Genomic DNA, 26267 nt, shown 5'->3' with positions numbered 1-26267 from the left:
CTTTTCGTACCTTCACATTCTTTCGATTCGATTGAAGCGATAGCGACGTTCCTTCCACTTGCTATACACTCCCAACCCACCGGGTTACGGTAACGGGGAATAAGAAAATCGGTGATATCCGGAAAATCTTCACTAGCGTTTGCCGTATTTTCAATTCAAAGTGGCCCTTCCGCCACTCGACCAGCGGAATCTAAATACCCAATCACGCAAATGGTGCAAACGTTTCACTTTACCATTCGATTCATCCCCGTGAGAGTAAGGCAAGTGTTTTTTTTTTCGGTCTTTTCTTTCTCTTCCACTCTCCACCCTCATGCTGGTCCGGTTGGGCCGATCACATCCGATAATAATTCTAATTTTGTGCTTCTACTCTAAGGCGCCACCCTTCTTTTGAATGCGCAATTTATGCACTGAGAATTTACTGCGGATTGTGGTGCCTCTGTTTGTTTTGCTGATGTGTTGACCATGTTTTCATTTTCATTTTCTGCATACATTACAGTTGCGCCCGTTTGTCGACCGGGGCTGGTGACGACGTACAATGTGGGCCGGAACGAGCTGGCCAAAATTGTGTGCGAGCTGGAGGCAAATCCGAGCAACGTTACCTTCACCTGGAAGTACAACACATCCGTATCGGAGACGTTGGATATTCCTGCGTCCGAAGTGCTGAGCGATCGGACCAAAAGTGTGGCTCATTTCAAACCAGTGACGGAGAAGGTAAGGAAACAAATAAACTTTTTCATTTTCTGCTTCATCAGTCATTGTTGAATAAACAATAACGTTTAAAATGTTTATTTTAGTCCCTGTTCGCTGATTATAAAACTTAAATTATTGTCCAAGAGCACTCTCTAATGCCTCTCGCGACGCAACTGGTCTGCTCGGTGTTTATCAGAAAAATATTCTCCCCAGCATGTGAATAAATAACCTCTAGAAAGCACTGCTAGAGATGGCTGATCGGTTGGAAAAATGTTTCCATGTTTATAAATGATTCCATTAAGAATATTCAACTTCGACAAGCCTGCAAACGTAACACTCACAGATCGCTCGTGCTCTGGCACGATGAAGAGCACTACATTAGGCATCACAAACTTCTTTACGGCAAGTACTTAATGTTTGCCAGTTCTAGCGGAATCAACAAAACACACTCTTTACACTTACCTTTGTTTAAAACAGTTAGCCCGTACTTCACACTTCCCATTCACCGCATTCAAAAGCATAGACTCATTTTTATTTTCATCGTACCCTCTTTAAGACGCTTACACTGAGACACAAGACGTAACAGGGAAAAAAACGAACCCTGTAAAACATGACATTCTACTTCACGCCAGAACTGTGTAGGGTCGTGCTCTTAAGGGATGGATAAAACAATCCATGACGGGTTGGTTCCACCCAGCAAGCCTACTAGAGCTGCCATTTCGTTAGATCTCGTACAGCGTGTTAACCGAACCAGCCGCTGCTGTAGCACAAGCGAAAAGCAAAGCATTACACGCACCCAGGAAACCCATTTCCGTGGGGAAGAAAACTGCTATTTTCCCCTTTCAGCACTGGGCAAACCCGCATGGCTTTTTTGAGCACAGGGCGGAAAATAATCATCAAACCATGCTACTACCACTACCATCGAGAAAACAACACCAACACCTATTATGTTTTCAATTATCATAATTTCTTGTTTACACCTCGGGTAACCCTTCGTGAAACTTTCGTCCTCTTTCGACGTGGGTACGCTGTGTCCGCTTGTGTAAGAAAATCCCTTCGTATCCCTTCCCCGCCTGTCACTGCTTTGCCAAAACCGTGTCTCTCAAGTATCGTTGGAAAGCATTCACGCCTTCAGGGTGGTCAGGTTTTTCTCTTTTTTTTTACCAACCACGGGAAGGTTCGGGTTCCCGATTGTACGGCTATTGCTGATAACCGAAATCCTGCGGAATGTTTAAGCCGTTTTGTTTTGAATTCAGTTTTTTGTTTGTTTTTTTCTTTTTCTTATTTGCTCTAGCAGGATTAGATCTCCTTCACCATAATACCGTACGAATAGTCTTCGGTGTAACTCTGTCAAAAAGGGGATTGAAAACGATTACCACTGGAATGGAAGATTGACGGCGGCTTTACGGTTTCATCGCCCATCAGTCCGGCTTGCTTGATAGAGATCCTTCCAGGAACGAAACCAAAAAAAAAAACTGTTTGCGCCGTCCGTCACGAACGCATCCAGACTGTCGCCCTTTCCAAACTAAATAAGCACGGTCCCGGTAACGGGCACAAGATTTACACCACACTGGTTGAGCTATTTCTCCAAGCGGAGGTTTAAATTCTTTATCTTTGTGCGTTTCGGCTCCACCCAAAAGCTTGGGACGCGCGATTTGGGTACACGCTTTGCCCGGGGAAGGAAAAATCCGCACCATCGGCACCCGAAAAATGAAGTCCTTTGTAATTATGAGGGTGTTCACAAACAGTGGTTCCTGGGGCACCTCATTTCTTTGCTCCTGTTTCTACCCAACGGGCCATTCCCAAACATTTTCTCCCTCGTTTCTCAAAAGGCGCCCCAAAACATTCTTCATCCGTTATCACACTGATTACGCTATCTGGAAACTGTCTTTTCTTGTTGATATTCATTCGCGTTTTTATTTCATCCTTTCCCACTACAGAGGACTGCGTATACGCCAGCAAAAAGCTTTTTTTTCCTTCTTTTGCTCCCGCGTTCATGGTTCGGGAAGGAAATGTGGCGAACGATTTTCTTTCTCATTGTTTTATTTTTTGCTTTGTAAAGAATATACAGATATTTGATAAATTTTAAATCCAAAAAAATATCGTCCCTTCATTTTAGCCACACTTCGCGGACAATGAAGAGCGCGCAAATTATATCCAAAATTCGGGTGGACGAGCGGCACCAGTGGCTTGTCAGCTGCTCGTTGAATGATCATAATTTATTCATTAACTTTCGTTTCTATTTCGTTGCTCGATGATTTGGGAAGCGTTGGTTATCGGGCAGTATAACTTTGCTCTGTGTTGTAGGGGTTTCATACTGTTTTTGGGGCTTTAGTTTTAATTTCCCTTTTTATCTATTTTAAATACTAAGTGCTGCTTTCCTGCTGGTGTTTTTAGTAAATACAGCTTTGTGAATGCTTGATTATTTAATTTGCTTCCTGAGTTGCCGATTTCAACATAAACATTTCTCATAAATCTAATACTCAAAACATAAAAATATTTTTGCATTTTTTTCATGTAATTACAAATTACAATTACATTACATTACATTACAAACAAGAAAAAAAGGTACAAAACATCTACAGAGCGTAATAAAATTATGCAACAAACAAACTTTAAGCCTAGAGTGCAACAAATATGCATAAAAAATCCAAAGCATAAAACGATTTGCTAATAAGCTGTAATAGAAAACTATCAGGAGCTGTCCACAAATTACGTAACACTTAAGTTCAGTTAAGTTCGAATTTTTTAACCCTCCCATCAACTTTTTATCGCAAATATTTCGAAAGTGATTGGTTCAGTGGTGGAAGAAGTAGCGGCATTGGTCTTTACACGATGGGAAGTTGTAAATATTTAACTGCAACAAGAACATATGATACTGGAAACGATGAGACATTGGATAAAGAGTCATAAAATTGATTATTGTGAAATAATATTGTAATTTAACAGCAAACACCAAAAATAAAACAAACACCTGGCTTTACAACTCCTGTCAAAATTGGGATTGGTTGATTTGAATTTTTTCCCCTAGCATACGGTTGTTGGAATAGCTCCTTCTTGTACGAATTTTGAGACCAAACATGCTCAAATCCTTTCTGCAAACCCAATATATTGTTAAGGGATAGAATTTCGCTCGAAAAGATAACTCCTTGACATCTTCATCAATGCTTTGAAGAATGAAAATTGTGGGATTTGACTGGCTGCTTACTCATGACTGGCTGCTAGTTCATGTTGGTATGCCGAAAACAATAGGGGGGCGAATACATTGGGGTGTACATGCTATACGCCGCTCACGAAGGAGCTTGTCAAATATAATGAAATTACAGAGTATTTGCTTTCAACATTCAGTATCAACATATTGTTGAAGCGGGTTTTGCAATGGAGGCTAGTTTGTTATCTTCAACATTTAATCTAATTTAATATTTGGTTGCTTGACAATACAATAAAACAAGTTTGGTTAACCATGAAATGGTCAGCATGATCTGACAGGTCACTAAACGAACAGGAAGATCAGAATTCATCATAATTACATGTTTTCTCTTTCATCTACCAAGCTATCTTCCAAGAGAAACAGTTTTCGTTTAGTAATTTCAACTATCTTCTAAATTATTTTTCCATCGAACATTCATTCTTTTTTTTGGTGAGTTTCTCTGGAAAACATGACTCTACCCTTTTTTATCACATCGAACTAACCGTACTCAGCAGTGTGCCAACCCTTGAGCTGGGTTGATTTCAATCAAATATCAGCGCAGCGCTATCGAATCCATTTTTCATCACAACGCTAAACCCAAACTTTCAATCACAACAGTCAATAAAACAAATTCCGCCTGTGGCCAAAACTCTCCACACTCTTCCCTTTGGCTGATCCTATCCATTCGCTCAATACCTCCACCTTCGCATCACACCCCACAACCGAAACGCCGGAAGATAATTTATCAGCCCGCCGAATGACAATTTCGGTCATACGTCTTCATCAGCTCCAAAGCAAAACTGCAAATGATGCTTTGTCCTATTTTCGTCGCAACCCTCGGCCGTTCCATCATAGCGGAGCACTGCTAACATATACTTTCCTATCGAAGGGTACCGCTGCAATCCCGTACCGCATCAATCGGCTGGCCCAGCACTGCCTTCTGTCAATCACGTCAAAGCCCTTCATTTTTCATCATCTTTCGTTGATCTCCAATTTCCATGCCGCACCATGATTCAGTTCCGAGGAAACACTGCCTGCACGGGATGGTTCCAATTTTCACCGTCTGCCCATTATTTCGTTCATCATTTTTACCCAGCGCTCACCCAGTGTTTGATATTCGATTTCGGGTTGATGCTGCTGTTTCGAGAGAAGCATAAGCAGCAGTAGGAAGCACACGGTGAAAGGAGCAAAAACTTTTGATCCTTCCAAAGATAAGGCTACAGCAGGGGTGGTCATATTATTTTGCCTCATTCGGTCTAGTCAGTCCTCATTCCATGTTCAGATAGAAAATTTGCTCAAAATCGATGCGGGCTCGAATAGAACGGATGTATTCGTCAGTGACTCGTCAGTCCGTTTTAACTGGAATGTGAACATGTTTCTTTTTTCTTCTCTTATTTCCATATTCACAGGACTACGGAACGCTGCTGTGCTGGGGCCGGAACGAAATAGGCGCCCAAACAGAGCCTTGTTTGTTCAATCTCATACCAGCAGGTAAGTTCCGACGTGTAAGGCTTGATAACCTAAACAATGGGACGAATGAGTTCAGTTTTGGACTGCATTTGGCTTTGAAGCGTTTTGTTTATTTTGTGACTTATGCAATGAACTTATTTATTAACATTTTTGTTGTTCATGGTTGATATTAATTAATTAAAATAAATTTTCAAAAATCAAAATCAACATACATAACTCAGCAGATTGAAAACGTTGCAGCACAGCTTCTCTGTTCCGAGCAAACATTCGAAAACAGATTGTTGACGTAGTGCTAAGAGTTCACAATAAAAGCCACTTACCCGATCCCAATTTGCCTCGTTTTTTTCGCTTTTTTAAAAAAAATATTTTGCTCCCTTGCTCTTTCTCTCGTTAGCATTGCTGCACGCGTACACCATTATTAATTTCAATTTGCTTTACCACTCATTTCCACCTTCCAAAAACCCGACAGGAAAACCGGATCCGCTCTCGAACTGTACGATCCTGAATCAGACGTTTGACATGCTGCAGATTGAGTGTCTGGAGGGGTACGACGGTGGGCTGCCGCAAGTCTTCCAGATCGAGCTGTACGTGATCGGAAGCCGGCAGCAAATGACTTCGATTAAATCAACGTGAGTAATGCGAGCGAAATAGGGGGTTTCGGGGTGGAGCTTACGGGAGTATTTAAAGTAACAATAAGGGCACGTTTCAACAGACATCAAAACATACCGCCCGAGCTGGGCAAGCTTACTACTGCTGGCAGGGCATCATATCGCTATTTAAATGGCACACTTTGCGGCAGTTTTGCATTCAATTGCTACCCACTGCTGGCTGGCTTCTTCACGGCAACCGGGTGCCGGGTCATCATTAGGCTCCAAATGATGAAAGACGCCTAACCACAGCTGCTGCTGCTGCTGCTGCTGGCCTCGATTGCTCGATATTTTCGATGGCATTTGAGAAGCTTTGTGCCAGAGAAATCACGGCTAGAGCGTCGTGCCTGGTACCGGTGGCACGGACTATTGTGATTTGTGGGGTTGCAGAGTGAACCAATTAAAATTAATTGATGCCACTGGAAAAGTGGTGCACGCGAGAATGCGGAAAATCAACGAAACACAATCCAGAAATGTAGGCTCTGCTGGAAGGTTTGCCAGCTACAATGAGGCAATTAAAATTTATTAGCATTGATTTGAGATTAGCATTACTTTGTGCTGAGTAGAAACGGATTCGAGCGATTCCACGGCAGAGTTTTGTAGCTTATTAAGAGGGTTGTGTAGTATTTAAAAGCACCGTTACTGGTACAGAAATAGACCAGGTTGTTCAACAAAATTAAATACATCAAAATGGGCTTTGGTTTGGCGAAATTGTTTCAAAAAAATTAACTTACATTGTGGTTCAACAGCTAGAAACGAATCTTGATTGAATTTAATTGTTTTTTTGGTCAAAGGTATATTTATTGTTTATAATACAGTAATAGACCAGCTGCATTTTGAAATTCAAATGATCGTAAGGTGCATTATGTCCTTTTTATGTTTGATTGAAGATTGAACGTTATGGTTAATTGTTTTCATACGACATAAACATAAAGAATCATGCCAAAACTTCGGGCCATTTCTTCGTCAGCATGTCAGTATCAATGGCTATTGTTATCTACTTTCAATTGATATTTGAAATGCTTTTTGTTTCATTTGCTGTTATCAACGCTCCACACGCCCTTGGACGTTCGCAAACAGCCTAAAGTGCATTTCCACCCAAGCCATCCTTCTCACACGCCCACCATACCTGGCAAACATTAAACAACACTCGACCAAATTGAATGCCGAATGTTTTAATCGTTTTCCATCCGGGAAGTGTCCGGAATGTCTGAACTTCGAGTACATTGCCCGCTGGGTCACACAGAAAAGCCAACGCACGGTTTGGCGCTGCCCAACAACTGGGGCGTGAATTTTTCATTTCAAATTCGGAAGAATTTTAAAACTTAACCATCCCGCACTTAAATACCCTTGGGTTCCGAACGGTTCGCGTAAGGAGTTAATTAAAAAGTTCAACATTTGCTACGATGATGAAAATGTGAAGTGAAAACGGTCCACCGCTTTTCCTTCCGTGTGCAAAACATTTTAAAGAAAACGCAATATCTACTGGTTTCGCGATCATGTTGCTTAACTTTTCCATCTTCCGCCCGACGCCCGGAGACGGACGAGCACGAGTATAAATAAGCTTAGAATGGAGAAAGATGTAAATAATTCTTACACAACAGCGAACGTCCGACTGGCGTTGGAAGAGGAAAGGTCCACCAGGCAAATGGAAAATGCAGGGCAGCTAATTAACATAGAACTTGCCCATTTCCGGGTCGTTTTCGCGGGCCGAGCAGCGTCCGCTGCAGACGCTAATGGATGCACGCGTTTTCACTCACTCGAACTAATTAGGGTAGTAAGAAAAGAGGGTCGCAAACCGGTCGCAGCGACACAATGATGCATGCAAAAACGGAAGTCAATAAAAGTAGACAAAGAGTGCGAGCGGTCAATTTTCGGAGGGAAAAACGTGAAGAAAAATCGTGAAAGAAAAATTAACTCCCCACGATGGACAGTTAAATCACCGAGCGGTCGATACGATAAAACTGTCCCACGGTGAATCTTCACCTTCCACTAGAAACGTCAGCTCACGTTGAGTCAGTTTGTTGTCTTTTTTTTTTGTTAAACTTTTGCTTCCGTCCAGTCTCAACTGGTTTATTTCTTGAAACGTTTTGTGCTGCTGCGTTCGCTCTAGCCAACTGTACGCTCGTGCCTGGCGTGGAAATTGACACGGCCCATGAAATCGGTTTCCGGTGCAATTACCCGGAACAATGGCAGCGGTTCGTTCGGTCATGCCGGTCCACATCGAATGGCGGTAATTATCGGCAGCTGCAGCTAAAGCTGCGCATTTCATTAAGTGAAATTTTGCATCCCCGGTGGTGAATGCTTTTTGCTTTTGTGCCGCGGGGGTCCCGGGGGGTGGAGAGTTGAATTGATGGGTGACGGGACTTTGTGACGAATGGAATAAGAATTTTTTGTGTGCTTTTACTTTTCAATTAAATGTGAGGTTGTAATTGAAACAAAGGATTGATTGAACGGCTAATAGAAACGTTGGCGGATATCAATTTGCCGATTGAATTTAAAAGCATAGCGTAAATATTGATGCAATTGAATGTCCGACCTTCGGAGGATTTTTTTTCCTTTTAGGTCTGTTTTGGAAGTAGTCAACCGAGCATGCCCAGGATAAGACAAAAAAAAACAGGGAGGAAACGCTCTGTTAATCTAGTTCATAAAAACATGTCGTGTTGAAAATACGATTCAAGCCTTCATACTTAAAATTAATATAAATAAAATATGTTTCAGAGAGGTATAAGTAGATAAGTGGTAGAGTAGACCTAACAAAAATACAAACATTTCAGATATTATGTGTTGAATGTTATGCAAACACACAAGTAAATAAACATCTATGATACAGCCAGCCAAGAAAAGTAATAAAAATGCAAAAAAAAATTCTTTTTAATTTATGCAAAAAGAAGATGATGATATTTAATCATCTCCTCCACTCAGCACCCCTCAAAAAGAGTAAGGATTAAATAAGAAATAAAACAGAAATCCCTTGTAGTTCAAAACACGAATTTAAATTGAGGACACTGCGATATAAACATGAACAGAAATGTTTAAAGCATATGGACCAAAGATGTAGTCTAGCCAAACAACTATTTCCAATAAAAAGATAACATAGCAACTGACCTTTCTTCTGCACATATGTTCGATAGATCACCTTCGTTCGACCTGAAAGGACTCGAGCCCGGTGTAGGATATGACATTATACTCACTGCCAAAAACTCCAAAGGTTCCAGTGATCCCACCTACTTGCAAGCATTCACATTGAAAAATCCCGAGAAGCAAACGGGTAAGTGTGTGTGTGCTCACGTTCTTTTCTATTAGGAGAGTTCCGTTTCACCATTCTACTTTCCTTCCATGCAGATTTGTCGCTCGTTTATTCACCGGCACTGCTCCAGATTAAGCCGTTCATCGGTACGTTGCTCGGAGTGGTGGCGGCCCTCATATCGATCGCTTCCATAATCGTGTGCGTGACGCGCCTTCGAGGCTCAGCTGGCCGGGATCGCGACTGTGGCAGCAACATGTCGACGAACGATGCTTCCGGCATCAGCCAGTCCATCCCGGATGCGGATCTGGCGCGGGAACAGTGCAACGGTAGCATCGACAGCATCGAAAAGAACCCGGACATCATTCCACAAGGTTCGTTTGCTTAAAGGTTCTTTAAAATTTGTTGAAAAAAAAAAGCGGCGAAGCTACCTTTCCTCCTCCTATCCACCTTTCCATGAGCCCTCGCATGGGAAATTCCCACTGTTTCGCCATAAGTTTCAGTCTATCTAATTCCACAGCGATTCTAACGCACCGGCTGGAAGAAGACGAAAAAGCGTTCGAGTGGCTCAACAATGCGGCCCATCCCCGGCTCTACGCAACGGCCGCAATGGCGGAACAGCAGGCCGGTGGCTTGTTGCCACCGAGTGCGGCCGCTGCTACGTACGACACGCGTGCATTCTACGCCCTGGCCAGAGACGTGCAACAGCAGCAACATCCGCAGCAAAACTGTATGCAACAGAACGTGTACCCGGTCGCATCGTCCGACGGGCAGAGTTACATCCCGATGCATGGTACCATCATTTCGACGCCCATCATCGGTGGATATGGAAGCGATGGTCACAAGGTATGCATGGTCCAGCTTCGTTTCGTGATCTGGCTGGCAGAGATTTGGTGCCGACTTTGTGTGTGATTATTTATCTCGCTTTTTATTATTGACGGTACACGCATTTCAGCACGACTTGACCTACGCCGATCTAACGATGAGTGGCGTGGGTGGTGGCGGTGGAGGTGGTGGTGGTGGACCAGGAAGTGGGGGAGGAATGCCAAAACTCAACCCCGGTCAACCGCAGATGTACGTCAGTGCTACACTGGGTCGACCCCGGCAGTCGGACATCAAGCGGTCCGAGCCAACGATCTACGCCCAGGTGAGTCTCCCGCAGGGCCTTGGGAACGGCCAATTTGGCCGTTAGATTCGAGTCATTCGTATACCTTCGTTATGGAAAACGATAAAGAGGAAAGTGCTGTGGTTTAAGTGTGGCTTCCATCGATGTAGGAACGGTAAACCTAGTACAATCAGCATTCAGAGTAAAGTTAAGTGAAAGCTGGGCGATTCAATCGATTTGCTGATTGGAATTGCTTGTTTGATATCCCATGAGCAGAATTGAAAACCATTTTTGGCGTGGTAGTATGTATGATTGTTTCAACAATAGCTTATCTTCGTTTTCTTTAGAACAGCATTTGTGAATAGTTTGATATTTTATCACGTCAAACTATCAGGAATACGGCAAGATCGTTCAATCAGAATAGATAAACTACGTCAAACTATCTTTACATACTGCGCACGTTAATTACTCTATCCCGTCGCATACTGAGGTGCTCTTATAACTTTAATTTTAAACTTTCAGCTTTTACATCCACGTGTGGCATGAAGCACATATTGACTAGTACTTCATGTCACACGAGGGTAAATTAAATTGTATTTAAAATGATCCGTCTACCAACACGCCTGAAAGCCGTTAGAACTATTTTCTCTATGTACAGTGTTATCCTGCCATAGAGACAAACTACCAACTAGCTGCTCGTGTATGCTTCAAAGTTCTACAATTTACTACAATGTGCAGCACTAGACTTTTTCATTTTTGTACGCGTCTAAAAGCAGTGAAAAACTATAATTAATTAACGTTGCAGTTGAACTTTTACTGAAATCACATTTCATGCTATTAACTTAACAAAATAATCGAAATGCTTTAGAGACTTTATAAATTTTTCATGGCGTCCTTATATTCATATTTTATATATTATTGGCTCATGCGTACTGAATTGGATTTTCTTGAGAAGGAAACTCAAAATTATGATTTTTTTGCTGTCTGATTTCACATAAAGACACGGTCATTAACAAAACTTTGCCTGCCAACATTACGGCCGGCCGAAAGCCTCACATTCTGCCATCGACCATCGAATCATTTCACATCTGATTGGACAAATTTCTCATTAGCGAGTAAACAATGACCGTGCCCACGGAAGTAGCACCGTAGTTCGTTGAGCATGGTACAACGATCTTGCCGGCTCCCTTGCAATCCATTGAACGGGACAGTCCCCAGTTAGCAGCAAGTCTGTGTGTTCCTACTCCCCTGGGAAGCGAGCAGCGTAAAGCGAGGCCAAACTGTTGGCCGGAAGAATAGCTCGCAAATTCAAATCATGACTTTCTATCACCGCCCTGTTTCACTTTCCCGAATGCTTTCTCCCAATCGTGCTCTACTCGCCTACCATGATGTCCGAGCTTGGAACGAAAGGGATCCATAGTAGTAGAAGCTCCCTCGGGAACCTTTGACGATCAGCTTGAACCACCATGACCCGCAAGACCGTACGCAATCCCAAACCCCCGGCTGGCCCCGCCCGTTGGGACCGTGGCCCGAAAATGTTTCTCATACTTTGCATAGCTTACCTTCGGTGCTTTGGGTTTTCGCGATTCGAGGTATTTGTGCGTTCCGGTCCTGGTGTGCCAGCGGGTGGAACCGGATGCGGCCCGAGCATAAATTCAATGCACCTAGCACATTATTATTTTGTCCCGACAGTGTCGACCACCACCGGTTTTCGGTACTTTGTTATACCGTACCGTTAAAACGGGGCAACGCTACAGCTTTCTCCAAAATTTTCGCTCGCACCGGACTGCGCCCACCGGGCACCACCTTTTAACTTCGCGTTGACCCCTTGGCAGAAATTCAGCTTTCGGTTCACATTTTCCACTGGGGCTCAGGTGACCGGGTGACATTCCGGCTGCTTCCGGCCACCGACTACGTGAATGTTGATTGTGTACCGGCCGTCTGCGGAAAACTGCGTGTTTGCGCCACCCGAGAATGTTGACAACTAGCGGGACAACTGTGCGGGTACGCAAGCGAAAAGTTTTTAATGAAATATTTAAAATTTCATCATCAATCCTGTGCAGACCTTCCCGTGGCAAATCATGCTTTCTCCAGCGACTGTTGGAACGAGTAAATGTGTGGCCTCCCCCCCGTCCCCTGGTGTGGTTTCGGCAGTACGAACGATGCGAAATAATCGGTTAGCTTGCAAAGGAAGAAATATTACTAAAAAAGCAAACTCATCCCAATACACACGAAACTACAAACGATCCTTAATTGCACTTGCGATCATAATTTGCAACGGGATGCAAAGTTGCTCCTCAGTGCCAGTCCATTTAGACGATGATACCCATGGTGTCGCTAATCGAATCGATCACCGGAAGCGAAACTGATCGCGTACGACCGGATCGATACTGTTGGCCTTTGCGTTCGTAATTAGTTTAATAAACTTTAGAGAAAGCAACCTCATTGTGGGTTTTACCATGGTTGGTGTGATTTGAATTAATTATCGATTTGAGTCAATTTAGTAGAACAGTCAACATTTCAGAACAGTTTCGGGATCGCTACATTACCTCATATACAGAAATAATTAAACCAAACTAGGTGTACCATGACCAGGTCGTGATCTGTTTGACTTCCCTTGGATTGGATACTTAGTTTTGGATATTTAGTACTGCCAAAGAAGTTTTTTTTACCCCAACATACCTTAAGCTTATGTTTATAGATGAATTAGTATCATCTTATTTATTGATGTGGCAACTTTTAAAGTGGAAAACAATTCTAGACCAAGTCTAGGCAGCTGATCACAGTACGATCATGTGCTAAAGATTCTAAAGTGTTTTAAGCGACGAAGTAATTAAAAGTTTCTTGACGTCAATCGTTACCGAAATCTTGATCTATCATCAATCATGCAATGGCAATGACAAGGGTCTTACTTTATTATATTTTTTCCTTGTCATCCTACCGTCTTTTAGAAGAAACGACCTCTATTTAAAAAAAATGTCTACTCTTGGGATACCATTGCCATGCAAAACACACTCAATTACACATTTATGATCCATTAGTTCACCATAATTTGGTAATTACCATTCAAAACATATTATGTTCATAAATCCCCCAATTGGTACACTGCCCTGTCCAATATTTGCCCGCCCACCGCGAAACTTCAAACCAAATACGAGCTATATTAAATCCTTCTTTGTTCCGCGTTTTGTTCACCTAAGCTTTCCCAACACTTCATAGACCACATTCCTCCCTCAGGGGAGTGGGTGTAAATGTTCATTTGCAAATCATTTACAACTGAACGAGCGATAAATCTAATCCGGCTGCCAAATGTTCTACTACGCGTTTTGGTAGCGTTGGTGCGTTGATTCATTCGCATATTTCATGAAACAGAAATTTAGGTTATTTGAAAAGCAAACCATGGATTAGGAATCCCGTTCTACCCCGTATCCTGACAGTTTTGCCGGGCCAACTCCTCTTCCACGCAAAAACTGCGGACATAGTTAATCTTTTGAAAATGTATTTACGCGCTGCGAAGCTGGGGAGTTATCGGGGCCAGAGAACGCAAATTATGCAACCAAAGTGCAGCAGCACGGGAAGAGGGGGAAAGGGATTATGCATTACCGAATGTAGCGATACAATATTTATGGGTTGTGTGTGTGTGTTCGGCACTGCTCTTAAATTAAAAAGAACAATGCCATTTTGGGTGCAAAATTCGAATAAATTTTCCTTCTGGCGAAAACATTCACTTTTGCTACGTTTGCTTCAATGCAGCTACAAATTGAATTATTTAAATATCTAACAAAGAAACACATCTCTTCTCTGAGCCATTTTGTACGCATGATTTTTTTTTATTATTCAATGTGTCCATACATTTTTATTCTACCTCCATTCATCGTTCGCAGATCGATTTAGCTCATCATCCCGCCGTACACACGAGCAACCTAGTCTACACGAATGCACCCCGTCAATCGATACCGATTTCCCATGCTACCGGACATCCGGTAAGCGGTGCTCACCTGCTCCAGCAGCATTCGGTGTCAGTGCAGTCGCCACTTCAAAGGGCACCCGATTCCGGCCAATCGTCGCTGACCGAACGCTATCCACCGCCGCCCCTTTTCGGCGGTTCGCTTCCGGTTAGCAATCAGCAGCACTGCTCCAACGAACCGGTAAGTTGATTCGCTTTGTCACGCAACGGGGTGTAGCGTGTGTATTAGACTCAAAAGCTAACGTTGCTATCGGCACTGCTAAAGTAGTGAATGCAATAAATGATTTAAAATGAGAAATTGATAGCACGCTGCTAACTATAGCTTACGTTGGAAGCGTTTCCTGCACACGAAATGCATCCATCGTAACGCTTTTAGTTGATTCCATTAAGTTAAAAGTGTTGTGGGAGTTGCACTAATCTTTTCAATTGTAAGGTTTTTCAAGAAAAGTACATAATAACCTTATCAATTTTGAACATTTAATATATCAAATATTTTCACATAAGAGACTTAAGTATTGCTTTTGTTCCACGCCTATTGCAACCTATTGCATTTTTGTGTCCTTCTTTAAGAGAAAATCTTAGAAATAGCCGTGAGTTCAGTGAAATTCGCTCATTGCAATTAATTTAAAATGTCATAGCTACGAGAAAATAACAACACAAAATGTACAGTTAAACTAGCTACTTATTCTTGGACTGAATTTCATCTAAATCTTTTTTTTACCATAAACTTTCTCAATTATTCAAACAAATAAAAAATAAAATACATTATTGATTATTTAGACAAACAGAGTTGAGAGAGCTTGTTAATAGAGAAGCTTTACGTTGTAGTAATATTTTATCAAACAGAGATAATGGACAGAAGGATAATTTGTGCTCCTTTTCTATAACGCATATCCAGAGCAGAAAATTAAATTCTAATTCGAACCATCTTCTCAATGACGAGATAGAAGCATCTATTAGCCAACTATAAATCATAAGTAATAATAAAACAGCAACTCACTCCCGTGTCAGTAATAAAAGCAATGATAAGTCCGATGTTATATGATTTATTTATTTTAAGGAAATCCATTCCGTTTCTTTATAAACAGATCATCACTTACGTTCCCTTTTGCTCGATAATAACTTAAATTTGAAAGTGATTTTTAAAACGCAACACTTGCTCCTACCAATCCATCTTTTATTTGCTAACGAATTTAGCAAATCATGGAAACAGAGAACAGATTCGTTGAAACCAACCACAAGCCATTAGTGGATGATAAATCTGACCACAACTTATCTTGCCACAGAAAGGATTTCTCCATTCCATGCGCAGGACAGTTACGAAACAGATACGCTCTTTTGCTTTTCTTTAAAGTAATGGACGGGAGATTAAAATCTGAAACTGGTAAAAGAAGTCAGGGCAAATTCGAGTAATGGTTACCCGCTATCAATTCTCACAATTCAATCCGAATCGAAAGTCGGACGGGCCAATAATCAGCGATCAGAGGGTCTGGATTTTCAGTCACTCTAATCGACTTTACAATCGAAGCGGTATGTTGGTAGGGTGAAACATTTTCCACATTTTCCACCCACACACACACATACACATACAGATCGACCCTCAGAGTGACCGATAAAAATGAGCTCACTGTCCCGATAATGAACGGTGTCCTTTTTCCACTCCGTCACCGGCCGGCATTAAACGAACCTTCCGACGCTTCTGGTTGCTATCGTGAACGCCATAGATCCATGGATACCCGTGACGATGAGCCGACTGTTGCTTTAAATTGATTGATCTACGGACTTTGGCATTCCGTTTCACCTTCGACCTGGTTCGCCAACGAGCTCTAGCACACGAGTGAAGCAGTAACCCGACCGGAACAATTCAAAATAACCCAGAAACGGACCGAACCACCAACGAGGAATGTTCGCTTTTGTACTGGCCGGCCAACCGACGGTTCACAAAGAATGTGCCACCCCAAACAAAACCCGGCTCACTATTATCGCAAATGGATATCTCTGGCGTCGATATTGAGATTGTGTAACAGAACAAGAGGAGTAAGGAGAGAAAAAAACAAACACACAAAAACATTCAACCACACCAAACTAGGCCACATTTAAGTGTTACCACAGAAAACAGAAAGTAAATTGACAATCAGCCACCACCCGGATCGGATCGATTGTGAACGGATCGAGAGAATGATTTATGTATGTGTGCGCTAGTGAATCGGCTTGTTTGCTTTTTATTTAAGCTGTCTTTCGATGATGGAAGAGCCCTTGGGCTAATGGGATTTCCCTAGAGCATATTACGTTCACGTGATACGTCTCGGTCGTCTCGCACGCTGGCGACACCGGTTGAACTTGAACCATCTGTGAAGGAAACAGCGAACAGCGTGGAAACAACTGGGTGACAAATTTCCAACCATTCACCTCGGACAGATTTGTTCTTTCACAGACCAACGTTCGGAGACTTTTTTTGTTTTATGGTTCTTAATTGAACCGTTTTAGTTTTTTTCCCGGTGCTCCATTCGTACAGTGCTGGCTGGCTTTTTCTTTCCCTTTGCATTTTTCCAAGCAGCATGGTAAAGAAAGCACAACATTTACTGCTGACCAGTCGATGCTATTAGTCGCTTTTGCGTTGCCTTTTCGATAAGAAGCTTTTGAGTGCTGCTGTAATTGGGAGCGAGTGGGACATTTTGATCTCATTACATAGCCATTCGTACCAAAGAACTCATAAATTAAGCGAGAAAGGAAGAAAATCCCATTATCAGTGCCATCGTGTCATCTTTCGGGGTCATTTTTACATGGATTTTTTAATAACAAAGCATAAACAAGAAAGTCAGTAGAGGGCCATGAAACATTGAAAGATTATTTCCCTTTTAAAAAAGTTGTGTTGCAATTAGGAAAAAATTTCTTTGAACATTTTTGAAACTTCTATTTTATTTTTGTGTTTTATTAATGTTATTCCATCCCTTTGTTTGGAACAGCTTTTGTTATTCTCATTTATCTTTTATTTCTTCTCAGTTTTTCAATATCCCTCCACCACCTCCATCACCACCACCACCGCCTCCGATCCCACCGCCAAAGCCAACCACAAGGACTGACTCATACAAAGCATCCCTGGACATGATGTGCGATCAGCAATGCTCTCCACAATCCTTTTTACATTCAAACCCCACGGTTACGTTTGAACGACCGTCTCTTACCACACCTCAATAAACCATTGCTTTCCACCCTGTCACTAACACACTAACCTACCGAAAACCTTCCCACAGCCAAGCTTACTTCAAACGGTTCCTGAGCTACCACACAATCCATCGTCCAATGGTGGCAGTTCCATTGCCTCGCAGGATCTTACCTCCGGTGGGCTGCCGACGATCGATGAGGGCCGCTTGCTGAACCATGCGACCCGCTTCTGATAGGAAGTGAAGCAGCTCCACCAAACGACTGCCCTCTAGAGTGGTTGATTGATGTCCGGCTCACTACTATGTACAACCATTGCTATTACTACTATCGACCATGAAGGAAAATATTTTGTCCATAGTGTTTTTCGTTCTCGTATGGAAATGCCACCATGGGTAACAAAATTTATGTATTTCTATATTTTCATGAAACATTTGGACACAAATGTTGTATAATTATTTTTATGAACAAAGAGTAAAGATTGCTAACAAGGTAAAAAATTACATAATTTTATTTGATCTTTTCTAATTATTTTTTAAGTTATAATCTTACAAACAATTATATTAAAAACCACACTAACACAGTAACGGACAAAACAGAGCTGTAAAACACAGAAGAATGTTTAGTTCTATATGAAATTTAAACACTCACAAAAAAAACCCACAGTGAAAATTTACATGTACATAGGAAACGCATCCAACGTACGTAGCTACGTAGGATGGACAGACGTTTTTTACACATCTTAAAACAAACCGAAAATCTTTCTATGCTGTAAAAAATATAAAATTATATTACGCAGTTATCCTACATTGAAACAACGGGAAAAAAGCAAACTGAGTAACGCCCAGAGAAGCTATGAAATAGTTTGTGTGACGTATGGTGTAATAAAAAGAAAAAATTCTACATCTAATTTCTAAATTTATGTTAGCCCTATAACCAACGGATCTAAAATTGCACGTAAATCCCGTAAATTACTATCCAACTCGATATTTAAATCAAAACCAAGGGATTAAAGGGAAACTGTATGCTAAATCATATTCGTAACCTTAACACTATACGCCAAACTAAACACAAGTCACATCTCTTTACTATTACTACTAAAACTGATAAACAAACTGGGCGGTGTAGAGTTTGTGTGAAGATAGGTGTGTACGAAACGAAGGTGAGTGTGTAAGATAAGCAAAGTGTACGTAAAGAGCCGCAAGAGAGTGAGCAAAAGTAGTTAACGATAGAGAAAAATCAAATTAGCTAAACATTTACAACAGATTAGACAGATGACAAGGATTTGTCGGAAATGGTTGATTTTTTAGTAAAATGGAAAATGTTGACAAAAAAGCATTCGCTACTAAACAAACACAAAACCACAACAACAACAACCGAACCACGATGTTGAATGGTGCGTTTGGCGATGATTGGTGTACATTATTGTAATTACAGAGTTCTGCAGGTACGTTATGTAAACTCATAATCTCGTAAAAAGATAAAGTGAATGCGTGGTAAAACTAAAGCATAACAATAAATCTAGAATCAAGAATAGAAAAATAATAAATCAAATAGGTAAAACGAGAACATTAAAATGAAAGCATGGACATGAGTGGGAGAAAAAGGAGCAGAAAACAAAATGGTTAAGATCGTAGCTAGTATCAGCATGAACGATTGTACACCTCGTGCTGTGTGCAAGAACAAAGCAAAATAATTATTTTGCATAGAATGAATTAGTTTGGCATGAATTGGATTGTTCGTGGTTAGAGCGAGTGATTGACAGTGTATAATAGTGTGAAAGCTCTCTTAAAACAGCAGGAGCTTGGTAAATCGTTTCTGTTTGTACATTAGATTTGATTCGTAACTATTAGTCAACATACAAACAAACAACTGATGGAAACTTTTCTAACAAACAGATAGAAAACGGAAACCAGACGGTATATTAACAAGCCATTATCCAGGAGAATGGGGGGAAAAACATGTGTACGTAAAACAAAGGAAACTGTGGGAAACTGTGGAACAGATTCATGAAGCTGATTGTTACTAACAGATAAAATGATAAGCGTTGAACGAGTGTACGACACGCTGTATGGACAACAAGCGTATAGAAAGCGGTCCATAGTGGTCCTTTTCCGGGTGCATCAAAGTGGATGAATCGTTTTGAAATAAATGAAAAAAGCAGGGATTATTTAACTTAATTGAAAATGGTTTACTTTTAGACACGCGAGAGGTTTCAATTAATATCACAACTGGGGAAGACGTAAGTACTTTTTGTGAACTTCCATCTTCAGCGAATCAATTTTCATTTGAAAATATCACAAGCGTTGTTCATAGCGTGAGTATTCAATCTTTATCAAATCTCCTTTTAATGATTTTATTCATTTTTCTTTTACGTATGTGTCGCTTTCATAGCCACATAATTGCTTCCTAACATGAACCTCATAAGGATAATTTACAAAACTAACCAGCCTCAAGTTTTCTGGGAAAACAGATCGGCTCGATAAAGATATTCTTTCTATTAGAGAACGACAAATTAGTTTTGTAGTATGATTTGCAGTATTAAATGTTATATTTATCCACACCTATTTCAATCGTGTGTAAACAAATTCTTTGTACATCTTAAGTACAAGAGGTGTTACAGAAGTTACTACCATCGTTATCGTTACAGACCTTATTACTATTAGGAAACCATGAAACTTCTGGAAACCATGAAACGGTACCTTATTCCGGGTGTGCTCGGACGTTACGCTGATAGTTCTTCGTCATCAAAATCTTCTTCTTGGCTTAACGGTTTACTAGGTCACGCCGACCCACGAATGGCTTACTAGACTTGTCGATACCACGTAGGTGGATAGCCGGTCCTTACTACTGTGGAACGTTCCGGATGGTATTAAGGAAGTCGTCCAAGTATGAAGTCCAGTTTTTTTGTGAGGATTTGTATCATTCCACGAGAAATATCACATCCCGGGAGACTACAAGTATTTTAAGATAAATTAAACAATAATTTTCCAAAACATCCAGCTCCTAACCACACCTATGTGAAATGTATCTACTCTGTTAATTAGTTTAAAGTAATAAGGCCAGGCAATCCTTTTTTTTATTATTAAGTATGACGGCACGTCGCCGTACTGTCCCATCCTTAAAGAAATACAAAATAAAAATAAGCTTTTTTTCGAGTTCATCGTTTCAGTTTATTGCCTTCATCTTTTAATGATTATGGGATGTACCTTGTGAACTATATGTAAATGGCAGGAAAATAAATTTTAAACATTCGGCCTAGCCTCATATTGAACATTAAATAAATAAAAAATTTGTTTATTTATTTATTACGAATTGTTTATTACGGTTCAATATTCCGTTTTGACACCACCACTTGCAATGGTTCAGACAATGAACATTATCAATAAAGCATTTCCTCACTTATTCTTTGCCTTATCCCGCACAAAGTCGGAAGAAATTATTCTTCTTCTTGGCTTAACGATCTCTAAGATACCACGTAGAGAGGTTAATCAGTCCTTGCTACGGGGGGACGGTCCGGATGGGATTTGAGCCCCGGTCCTGCTGTTTGAAGACGTGCAACGCTATCGCCGTTCCTTCGGTAGAAATGAAAAAAATCGATAAAAAAGTATTTTTCACAGTAGGTTAAGGTTATTGTTTTGTCGAAAGTTACACGCGAATCAACTGCTTCTTGATAAACGCAATTAAATGCGTCGAGGTTTGAGCTTACATTTTATCTCAACAGTTGACATATTTAAATACAGTAAAATGGAGTCAAGGGAAGTCATTAATGGCAGGCCAGGACCTTTCAAGGTGATAGAGATAAAGGAGAATAAGAAAAAAATTGTTTAAGAACGGAAAAGCATCGCATCCAACACACTTTTTGAATTTTTCTTATCAAATAAAAAGGGTTTCTCTGGTGAAACTTTTGCTAGCGAATTTTATTAAATTAAATTTTAGCAATAATTAAAATGCATTGCAATATTATCTAACGTCAAGAAGCACTTAGCGGTTTTCCGTTGAAATATTTTCGTTTTAAAGATTAATATATTTAGAATAGATTCAGCAATTAGCTGAATCTATTGTACCGTTTATACATTTTCGTTTTATAATAACCCTTCTCATGAAGGGAAGCAAACACGGGGACTAAATTATTCTATTTCATTCACATTACATGCTTTCAAAAGCTCCAAACGCAAAGTGTCGAACAGAATTGGGTTAAAAAAAAAAGAACTAACGATCTGGGATACCCGTTTGAAAACGTTAAACCGTGGAAACTATGGTTGAGCAGCGAATCAGTCTAGAAATGGTGAACAGCAAGAGAAACGAGATGCTAGAAACATTTTTCATTTTGCTCGTCCACGATGCAGCCACTGGCTGCCTGCCTGCCTGGCTGATCTGTGTGCAAAATAAAGGCACATGTAACTACCAGAATATCTCGTTGCGCCGGTACAAATGAAATGTTTGAACGCTGTCGACAAAGACAAAAACAAAATGCTCAAAACGGTCCGGTCTTTGCATCTGATCCCTGCTGCGATGCTACAAAAAAAGCAGAAAAATAAAAAAGAAACTCGGAGAAATGAAGCTCATCTTGACAACTGACAACTCGGCGAAGCATTAAAACCTCGTCCTTTTGCCGGTGCTCCAAAAGGAGAGGAAAATGTAATGCAAAAATGCATCCATACTCACACACACACACCCCATTGTCACTTTCCACGCCGCCATCGCACCACACTTCATTTGGCCTTTCGACAGTTATTGCAAATTGGACTGAATGCTGAATTAATGGGACGCTTCATTGGCGCGGACAAATCCTGGTACCGGTACATCCTTACCGCTTTGCCATGCACTCCGCTTCCGGCACAAACGTCAAATGTACAGGAAAATTAACGATCCCGAACTCAAGGCAAAATTTTAGTCTTCCTGTGTGCCATCGTGCGGAATCCAGGATTTGATTTACTTTTCTTTCTTTCATGCAAAACGGTCAGCTTAGTAGCATCGACGCATCTGGTCACAAGCGCGACACCTGTCGGAATGTGACAGAGCTACCAGCACCATTGCAGCTGTAGTAGTTGCAGGATGACAAATTTACATCGATCAGATTAATCCAACCGAAATGGCAGCGGGGTTCACTTTTTTACGTTCTTTTCGTTCCATCACGTTTCGCGACATTTGCTCATTTATAATGGGTCGTTCATTATTTGCTAACGAACTCGATTGAGTAAAGTGATTTTTATTCCAATTTCGGCTCGTTGTCTGGCGCGACTCAGGAGCGACGAAAAAGGAGTGGAAGAACCTTATGGAATACGTTTTCTTTCTTTGTTTAATTTTACCATATTTAAAACGCGTTTTCTGAAAACATTTTTGCTGAGTAATAATAAAGAACATATTTTCACTTTCAATAAAGGAACCCAAAAGCCTTTATGGATGATAATACAAGTGAGAGTTACTTTGGTTTAAAAATAAATGCAACATAACCAAAAGTATTTTGAATTAAAAATTAGATTCAGCCTTTTTGTGCTTCGCCAACTATTTAACCTAGCACTACCACAGCAGCATCAGCAACAGAAAATATCATGCTGCTTGTAAGGTCCTGACTTCATCATTCTAAGCGGTCACCTGGAGACGACGAAATACCCATCGTCGCACTCTCAGATGCAATTGCGGTGTTTCCGCTGTACCTATTCAAGTAGGGGGACACTACACTATAAAGCAGATGAAAGATGAGTTCTCGACACTTGGTCGAGGACTGCATCGACAGGTTTGCCCTTAAGGTTCAGTTTTAGGACCCTTGTTACCAGGATCTACTCAACCTTCTCACACAAAAGACTAAGAACGGACATCATCGGTTTTGCAGAAGGCAAAGCCTTCTTCCTGCTGGAGAGATCTGCCAAACAGGTCAGCACAACAGCGACGGCAAACTTGAAAAAGATCAAACGATGAATGCCAGTAGGTGGACTGGAGCTGGCCCATTGAAAGACAGGCGTCATGATCTTCAGCACTGCCGCAAACAACATAACAGTCGCCATTTGGTAGCGGTCTGCAACAAGGCATCCTGCAGTCCTTCTATTTCCTAAGTCATGCTTTTATTATATTCTATCATTATGTAAAATTAAAGCCTAAGTATTCTCTCTCCCCAACAGTGACAACAACGGACCACCGATTCAACAGTGTCGAACAGTAAAAAAGTGCGATAAACCTGGCCACACCGTAGATATCGACCGTTTATAGCATCTCAACGCATCAGCATCGGTAGATCAGATCGAGGTGTGGTTTAGTGCGATCTCTTGCGTCCATCTCCACCTAAGACTAACAATCCTTAATTGCTAGGATCTGGACATGTCTAGCAAACCAACTTCTGTGGTTTGGACCCGCTGCTGTGTGCGATTTGAAGGCTCCCTTCCAGTAAAAAAAATAGAAAAATGATGATGACTTTATTTTACTTGATCTTGGAAAAAACTTCTTTTGTACTGGGCTTCGGGGTCATCGAAGTAATATCTTAGTGAAACTGCCAAGGGGGATAAAGAATAAATTAATCGTGTGTTTGACATTATATGTATTATTTTTGGCATTATACAAAGTCAGTTCGCGAGCAAACCATCAATGTATGTTCATTATCGTTCTATGACAAGCTTCTGTCAAACCTTATTTAATCCTCTAAACATCCTCGAGTGGTCAATTCTTTCAATAATATAAGTTATATTTTTGCTTTGACTGATCGATTTTAGGAAGTACCAAACCCTAAACCATGTAAAAACTTCCTTTTTTAACAAATGTGTTAGTCTAAGGCCGCACGCCATGCATTCAACCATCGTAATCTATCTGCATTATACCCAGTTTGATAGCACCTGTGACATAAAGGCGTCTATCGAACAAATAGAAGGCACAACATCCCATTAACAATGTTCCTGCCGACTGCAACATGTATCAAAGTTTAATTCTACTGCCACGTAAATTACTATACGCTTTTTCATTGAGCGTTCCTTTTCCCTGCAAGTGTTTTGTTTCGTTTTTTCCTTTCCTCTTTACGCTATTACACGCATAAACCATTTCTTATCACATCGACACGTGGACGCACATCGTGGACGAATAAATTGTACTATAAATCGAAGCCTCTTCCTAGGAACCCCTCACGTCCGGATTACCGTATACGCTTCTCTGCCTTTCTTTTACTCTAGCTCTTTGATAACGGTCAGTTTATAGCAATAGAGTGACCAGCCACCCCAAACTACAAGGTGTGGGCTGTGATGTTGTAAATCTTACACCGTTCGTTTATGCTCCTACCTGTGCAGGGGGGGTGGTCGTAGGTCTTTCTGAACTGATTTTTATGGTACTACGATGGCGTTGGGCTTGTGTTTTCAGCTTCTAGGTTGGGTTTCTGTGCTATGCTAACGCTCACTGGGGGAAAGGAACTTTTATTGCAAGTGTTTGAAACATCAACAAAGGGATTGAGAAAGTGTTTCAACGCCGAAGTATGTATATTGTGTTTCAAGACGACAATAGCAGCGTTTTATTTCATTTGATTTCCTTTTTATGAAATTACTGGTTTCATTGATCTTTTCTGTCACCCACTACCACGTAAGTGGGTTTGCTTGCCCCTCTTAATAGCGAACACTTAACAGGAAATTACAACATTTATCCATAACACAAACCGTGGTTCTTTTCTATCGCTCCTATGTTGTAGTCCGATTAATGGTGTGGGTCAAATTGATATTATTGAATGACTATATTTTCTAAATTTGTGTTTTAAAATTGCGATTGCATGCGTTCAAAAGCTCTTGTTATTTGTCCTATCGCTCGCTCAAGCAAAGGACCTTTTTTCCTTATCTTCTCGGGCTTTTAAGATCTAAGCACTCACGCCTATTCCGAGCTTCGTATCCTGAACCTGTGAGAATCTCTACACGTTTTATCAGTAGTGTGGTGGTGGTACATCCAAATCGTATTTAGTTATTTAGTTGCTACACACTAAATAACTAAATACTTTAGGTATTTAGTTGCTTACAAAATTTATTATTTCATCAAACTACAACAAAACACTACTCTTTCCGGTTTTCAGCACAAACCTTATTCCCCAACGAATGACTTCTTTCATAAAAATAAACCCGTTCAACCAGTTCAATTGTGCCACAATACAGCTGAAGACTACATTGATTTTTTTCTGTTCTCTTTTTTTTATAAACATCACTCTAAAAGAGTGAAAAAGCGAATTCTGACACCCACCTCGAATGCGCCATAGCAACACCTCCTTCAGATTCACAATGCCGACACCGGTACGGTCATTCGGCGCAACTCTCACAGGCGTGTTAATAAATTTTCACAGTCGATAAATTATTCAGTACGGTTGTGAATTAAAATCTGCCTTCTACCGCTTTTTTTCTCACTCCCTTTCTTCCTCTCTCTCTCTCTCTCTCTCTTTCTCTCTCTGTTGTACTTCCTACTTTTTTCCTCACGCTTCCCTTCGGTGGAAATTCATCTCAGTACATTCTTCCTTCTTGGATGTTCCCCATTTTGCTCGCATTATGCTTCTCATTCAATATGTGTATGGTTTCTGTCTTGCATCGCTTAAGTTTTACTCGCCCCATTTTAAGTTCGGCCAGCACTAAACCAAAACCAAAAACAAACAAAAACTTGTGTACGTGGAGCCAGCATACCGAAAGGTAAGGTTGTCGTGGGATCCGTGCAAAAATACACATCAAACAAGCAAGCAAAACCTCCGGTACCTTGCCATACAGGTCGATCCCCGTTCGCATCCCATCCAACAGCCGACTGCGTACCAAGCGGAGGGTTTCAAACTCACCCACCACGGTGAT

General features: G+C 41.0%; 3 protein-coding genes across 3 annotated transcripts in view; 1 reads left to right on the top strand and 2 right to left on the bottom strand.

The window, feature by feature from the left end:
• The window catches only part of LOC126556885 (nephrin-like), a 146444-nt gene extending 128667 nt beyond the window's left edge, over nt 1–17777 (top strand). Inside the window, exons 10-18 of the mRNA XM_050212430.1 lie at nt 497–711; nt 5290–5371; nt 5820–5979; nt 9132–9268; nt 9343–9618; nt 9765–10090; nt 10200–10391; nt 14234–14497; nt 17571–17777. Coding sequence (XP_050068387.1) covers nt 497–711; nt 5290–5371; nt 5820–5979; nt 9132–9268; nt 9343–9618; nt 9765–10090; nt 10200–10391; nt 14234–14497; nt 17571–17714 — 1796 coding nt within the window. The 3' untranslated portion in view covers nt 17715–17777. The remainder of the gene's footprint in view (nt 1–496; nt 712–5289; nt 5372–5819; nt 5980–9131; nt 9269–9342; nt 9619–9764; nt 10091–10199; nt 10392–14233; nt 14498–17570) is intronic.
• The window catches only part of LOC126557843 (fizzy-related protein homolog), a 444135-nt gene that overhangs the window by 208120 nt on the left and 209748 nt on the right, over nt 1–26267 (bottom strand). The window lies entirely within an intron of this gene.
• The window catches only part of LOC126557770 (transmembrane protein 104 homolog), a 333753-nt gene that overhangs the window by 240876 nt on the left and 66610 nt on the right, over nt 1–26267 (bottom strand). The window lies entirely within an intron of this gene.

The sequence above is a fragment of the Anopheles maculipalpis genome, chromosome 2RL, assembly GCF_943734695.1.
Source record: "Anopheles maculipalpis chromosome 2RL, idAnoMacuDA_375_x, whole genome shotgun sequence".
Lineage (NCBI taxonomy): Eukaryota > Metazoa > Arthropoda > Insecta > Diptera > Culicidae > Anopheles > Anopheles maculipalpis.
Note: the sequence above shows the minus strand (reverse complement) of the source record. Positions and strands in the feature narration are given on the sequence as shown.